A 6,613-nucleotide genomic window follows, 5' to 3' on the forward strand; every position below is an offset into this window, starting at 1 on the left:
GCTTCGGTGTGGACACCACTTAGGCCTAACCAGCTTAGCTCCACGTGCTCTAGTCTTGGTCTACCAGCGTTCTCTGTGTTGAACTTTGATGCTCTCTTATAAGCAGATCTGTTTTATTTGGCCTACAGTGATTTTTTTTTTTTTTTTTTTTGCATTGAGCCAGGATCTAAAAATAAGATTTCATGTAAAAATCCAAATTTCTGGCTTTTCCTGAAAAATGAGAAGATCTGACAATTCCTGCTTGGCAACAGTAGGCTGGAGCTAAGTAGGGGCTGCCTCTAGATGGGGCATTTGTCAGAGTCCCTACCAGGCCCAGCTGGCTTTTCTCATTTATATTAACTGTAGACAACAGAAACAGTGATACTTCTTCCAGTGTTCATTGTTGCCTCTTTGCCATTGGTTATTATGTATATATTTCCTCCCATCTCATGAGACCTAGTTGGGGAGACGGTTGAGTTCTGAAGCCAAGTAACGTCTTTACTTCTCACAGCTGAAAAATGTCAACTGGTCCTATTATTTGGCTTCTCTGTGAGACCCTCGGATACTTCCAAAGGTTTCTATACCATAAAGTACACCCAGTAGTTACACACTCAGTATTTACCTTGAGGTTATCTGGCAGCTCAGCCCTGCCAGCATACCCAGGGTTCATGGTGATGAAGACAGCACAGGTTGGGTTCAGAGAGAGCTCAGTGCCTTCAAAGATGAACATCTTTAGCTTCCGGATAATGGCTTGTTGAATGCTGAGAATCTGCTGAGCTACCACAGACAGCACTTCTACCTGGAGTGAGAATGGCTGGTTGATTTGAGCTCCTGCTTCTGACAGCCACCGACCCCACTATGCCAAAGTACCCTTCACTTAGCAAAGAAAGAACCCCATCACCTGAGAATAAGACCTTCACATTCAAAATTAGGAGCATGATTTAGGGTTTTGGTAAAGGAAAAGAAAATTGGCGTGTATATGCATGCATAGACGTGCATACGTGTGTGTGTGTAAGTAGTTTCCATAGTATCTTACCTTTGTTTTACCTTTGTTCCAGCACCTAGCATAATGCTTCACCCAGAGTATGTGTTTATTGGTTCAAGTTGCATGTTTACATTTCCTAATCTCAATTCCCTACCCAAATAGAATTAACCACCTCCTCTTTTGTGATGACTCCTCTGTACCACTGCTATAGACTTCTCTCATATTCTATTTGTATCGTTTAATTTTTATTTCCCTTTGCTAGACTATAACAGTCTAGAGGGCAAAACCATTTTTTGCTCATCTTTGTATCATGAACACACGCAGAGTATCTGACATAGAGTAGCTGCTCAATAAATTTTTGAATGAGCGAGTGAGGGAATCAATTTGGTGAGAATGTTTATGTGTATAAAATATGCATTTTGTCTCCTTGGGGCTGTTTTTCTTTGGTTCATTGAGTACTCACTCTGTGCAACGGGCCTTAGAGGAGACATAAGTCCCTGTCACTGAGGAACTGAGAGCCCAGAAAAAAAGTCCCTGCATGTCCAAACCCTCCATTCAGTAGCCCAATAGCAGTTACCTCAATCCTGTTGAACTCATCAAAGCAGGCCCATGCTCCAGCCTGGGCCAGCCCTTTGAAGAACTTCCCCATGGCTTTGTAATCTAGACCATCTGAGCAGTTGAAGACCACACACTAGAGAGAGGGAGGATGTGGGCACCATTCAGGATGGGTTTCCTCCCATCTGAATCACCCTGCACCATGAAACAGAGGTGGGGCTCCCCTCTTCCTGTTTCACTGAAGGAGGTGGAGTCCCACTCTGCCTGTTACTCTGAGCCATCTTGAACTTCATGCCAATTCCCCTGGACAGGGGTCCAGAGAGGGTTGGGAAAAAGAGTGTGCGGATGGACAGCATTTCCCTACCTGCTTGGCCAAAGCTCTGGCTAGATCTTTGGTGGTTTCTGTCTTGCCTGTCCCAGCTGGACCCTCTGGGGCTCCCCCAAAGTTCAGCTTCAAAGCCCCCATCAGTGTCCTAAGGAGACGAGAATAAGAACTCAGTGCCAAGTCCTAAGGCACAGGAAAGAAACTTGCTTTTGGTTTATTTTGTTTTGACCCAGACAAGTAATTAAATATTTTTCCCCGATTATGTGAGCAATACATCATCATTGTAAAAAGTTCTATTTTACTCAGTGTTGTAACCTCGGCGCCTGGTACATGGGTGACACCTATAAGCATTTGTTTGAATGAATGATTGAATGGATAAATGAAGATATACTTACTAAATGAATCAAATGAAAGTAAAAAATCCTCATAAACTCCACATTCCAAAGATCACCAATGCCAATGGAATGATGAAAAATAAATATATTTCTCCCACTAGGTTACGAACTCTTGAGTTCAGGACCTATATTTGATTCAGTTCCATATGGTAGGCACAAGATAAATGCTAGAAATGAATGATGCGTTAACTGTGGTTCCACAGCCCCTTGTACGAGCCTCTATAATTTCAGTTAACACACTTTCTTGTTATCACCTGAGGGTGTGTCTCTCCCCCACCCCATTAGGTTGAGGGTTCTTGGAGGTCATACATCATGCACAGGAAAGTTCAAGAAATGGTTGTTGAATAATGAGTGGAATAGATAAATGAATGAAGAACAGAAATCATAGAACATAGAAAACACGTGACTGAGGACTCTGAAATTTAAAAAATACTCAAGTACTATTTTTATAATTAAAAAAATTCCACTCTAAGGAATGTATAAAATCAAAGAAAAATCTAAACATCACAAAATTGACAAGTTCACAAAGTCCAGATTTCTAAAGTTATAAATTCCAAGCGAAGTGGCAAAGCACTGTGCTGAGCACAGAATGGCCATACCTCTTCATCAGACTGGGTGGCAGAGCTCTGAGACTCCTTGCCTGGGTCCTTTACCTGGCCCCTTTTCTATCTCTGGCCATGGGATCTCCAGGCACCATCTTGATTCCTGCCACTGGAGACCTTTCTACTTAAGCACTGTGCCATTTTCAAGGAGAGGCAACAACGTGCTAATTGTTGGTTTGAACACATTAATTTGCATTAGGACTCCTACTGGGTTCTCATTTCTGGCCTAAGGCCCAGTTTCCATGCCCATCTGTGGGACCATGGTGACGAAGGGAAAAATTCTAAAATCTGAAAAACTAAAATATAGATGGTAAAGGTAACAAACTCAAGATGCTCTAAGCTTCTTCCCCAGGTTTTCCTTTTGGAATTCTCTATTCACCCTTCAGGTCTGGGGGAGCCCAAGAGTTTACCTGTAGCAGCGGTCAGTGAGGGGCGTAATCACCAGCCGGGGGGAGTTTCCCAGGTACTCATAGCCGTATAAGGCTTCCGTAGTGAGCATCTTCACCTGTACATCCTTGGCATCCCAGTAGTAGCGCAGTTGGGAGATCCACTGGAAATCATTCAGGTCACAGACACTGTCTTCAGATAACTTGGCGACCACATCACGAGCTGTGGGGACACAGACGTGGAAACACATACTTGTAGAGCCATCAGCATCCTCCCATCTTCATGGATTCCTCAGAAGGGTCTGACTGAGGATGTCATCAAGGCCACCCCTCACTATCTCGACAATTTTAGGCTCAACTATCCTCCTCGCCCATCCCCAAACTTCAAGCAACATCTGTATTTATGTATTATATAAATTTATAGTATTAGCTACTGTTATCATTCCCAAACTCTTGGGAGGCTGAACCAGAGGGGTTTGCAATATGTAGTTGCCCCAAATGCTATCTTACCCCAGTGTGACCCTTTTGGCCCTGTTCCAGGCCTCTAGATATCTTAGGAGAACACGATCTGCCTTGCCTGATATAGTTAGCAAGGGCAGGGGTCCCATGAATCCTTGTTAGATGTATTCTTTCCATGAAGGGGGGTGTCTAAGAAACTAACTAGGAGATACATTTCTAGGTTTTCTCCTTTCTGTCATGGGATTGTGAGCCTAATTTAATTTTCTCACAGTGATGGGAGCCCTGAAGTTGATGAGTGGACATAAGTTTATGAGAATCATTCATTATTTTTTAGGTAACTCACAGGGCAAGTGCTATTGCGATCTTAGAACTAGTAGAGCAGCTTGAAATCAGGATCTCAGAAATATAACTTTGCAAAGGGACACTTCTGTAAGTCTACTGCCTCTCTGTGAGAGAAATCTTTATTACAGTAAAATCCAAAACCCTACAGAGAAGAGTCCTTGCAGAAGATTACACCAACAGCTCTTCCATTCACCCCAAGGAATTTAATTCCACACCAGATTCCTGGGAGAACCCAGAGAGTGGTGGCAGGAGCAGGGTATGTGTGAGAGATCCAAGAGGAAGGTGACTCTCAAGGTACTCGGTTGTGGATACCTTCCCTATGCAGTGTATGTGCGTGTGTTTGTGCATGAATATGTGTGTGTGTGTGTGTGTGTGTGTGTGTGTGTGTATGTGTGTAAACCCAACCACTCTGAGGTATCCTGGGCAGTAACCATGCTTGCAGTTATTACTCCTACCAGTTAAATATGTAGCCAGATGAAGATCACATTCTCCCTTCTCTCCTCCGGATTTTATGCTAGTCTATCCAAATGAAATCAGATTGAAATGAGCATCAGGGATTGAAATGAGCATCAGGGAGTTCCCTGGTGGCCTAGTGGTTAGGATTCCAGGCTTTCACTCCTGTGGCCCAGGTTCAATCCCTGGTCAGGGAACTGAGGTCCCACAAGCCATGTGGCCAAAAAAGAAATGAGCATCAGCCTCAAAGAGAGTAAGATGCATGAACTGCCAGTAGGAAGCTGGGTATGTAAGCAAAAGAGACACTGTTCCCAGGCAACAAGTTTGGTCCAGCCCTAGTTTCCTTTGGTGATGATGGCGTGACACTGTGGGGGTTGTTTGCTCTACATAAAGACCCTGGTTCTTCTTCCTCCTTTCCTCCTTCTCTCTCTCTCTCTCTCTTTTTTAGGAAGAGCTGGAAGGCATCCTTTCTTACCCATTCCCTCCCTGCATCACTGCCCATTTCCAGTCTCTGGGTTTGGAGTCAGACATAAGTTCAAATTACAAAAGCATCTCTGCTACTTACTAGCTGTGTGCCTCTCAGCAAGTTATTTGCCTCTATAAACCTCAGGCTCTTAATCTGTGAAATGTGTATAAAAATAAGACAATGTATGTCAAGCACTTAACACAAAGCTTGGCACCAAGTAAGTATTCAAAAATGTTCATTAAGATCAGTACAAGGAAATAGATTCGAGCTGGTAAATCTCAGGAAGGTTGGGGATGGGAGGGGAAAACATAAGATGGAGATACACAGAAGCACTGACTCCTCTCCTTACCCCCTCACTTACTTTCAGTTGGAGAAGGCTCTTCCTAATGAGAAAAGGGACCTGAGTCATTCCATCCAGAAGGGAGAGAGGCAAGCCTGGCAGCTCTTACTGGACAGTCAGTAATGCGAGGGAAACCTCCTTGCTTACCGTGGACATCAATGACTGTGAGGGCCCCAAGGGTGAGTCGAGCCCCACTGCTCAGCTTTCCTCGCACCAGCTGGACAATCTGTGCAATCTGATCATTGCTCTTTTTCAGAAAATCCTAGCAGGGGAGTAAGATGGAACAATGGGTTAAACTGGATTCTCTTCTGGTAATCCCTTTTCTGGAATGACACCATCCACAACCCCATGGTCCAAACCAGACTCCTGGATGTCATCCCTCAAGCTCCCTTTCCCTCACCCCTAGTCATTAACATTGAGACAAATTTCAAATGCATTACGCTAACTGAAAGAATTCAGATTTCAAAGCCTAGATACTATACGATTTCATTTTATAATATTGTGGAAAAGACAAAACTATAGGGACAGAAAACAAAATGGTAGCTGTCAGAGGCTGAGAATAGGGTAAAGGGTTGACTACAAAGGGTATGAGGAAAATTTTAGGGTGTTTGGAACTGTTCTATGTCTTGACTGTGATGGTGGTTACACAACTGTATGTGCTTGTCAAAATTCAGAAATGCACACTAAAGGGCTTCCCTGGTGGTGCAGTGGTTGAGAGTCCGCCTGCCGCTGCAGGGGACACGGGTTTGTGCCCCGGTCCAGGAAGATCCCACATGCCGCGGAGCAGCTGGGCCCGTGAGCCATGGCCGCTGAGCCTGCGCATCCGGAGCCTGTGCTCCGCAACAGGAGAGGCCCCAACAGTGAGAGGCCCGCGTACCGCAAAAAAAGAAAGAAATGCACACTAAAAAGGGTGAATTTTACTATATATAAATTAGGTAGTAAACCAGAATTAACAAAAATACCTGAAACTCAGATTAAAGTAGACAAAGGAGATATGAAAACTAAATGCATGTAAACATGTAATCCTGGATTGGATCCTGAACCAGGATGAGTATAAAAGCTTTATAGAATAGATAATAATATTGTATCAATGTTGATTTCCTGACTTGGATAATTGTACTGTGGTTATGTAAGATGTTAATATGTGGGGAATCCGGATGAAGGGTGTACGGGAATTCTTTGTATTATTTTTGCAACGTTATTTGCAGGTCTGACATTATTTCAAAATAAAGAGTTAAACAATAAAAATGAATTAAAAATGGGACTTCCCTGGTGGTGCAGTGGTTAAGAATCCGCCTGCCAAAAAAAAAAAAAAAAAAAAAAAAA

The 6,613-nt window shown here is 43.5% G+C and overlaps 1 protein-coding gene across 1 annotated transcript in view; it reads right to left on the reverse strand.

The window, feature by feature from the left end:
* Nucleotides 1-6,613, reverse strand: part of DNAH3 (dynein axonemal heavy chain 3) — a 190,490-nt gene that overhangs the window by 106,802 nt on the left and 77,075 nt on the right. Inside the window, 5 exon segments of the mRNA XM_007466279.1 lie at nt 602-778; nt 1,542-1,655; nt 1,884-1,992; nt 3,252-3,450; nt 5,435-5,549. Coding sequence (XP_007466341.1) covers nt 602-778; nt 1,542-1,655; nt 1,884-1,992; nt 3,252-3,450; nt 5,435-5,549 — 714 coding nt within the window.

Source organism: Lipotes vexillifer, unplaced genomic scaffold, assembly GCF_000442215.2.
Source record: "Lipotes vexillifer unplaced genomic scaffold, Lipotes_vexillifer_v1.1 scaffold783, whole genome shotgun sequence".
In the NCBI taxonomy this organism is placed as follows: Eukaryota; Metazoa; Chordata; class Mammalia; order Artiodactyla; family Lipotidae; genus Lipotes; species Lipotes vexillifer.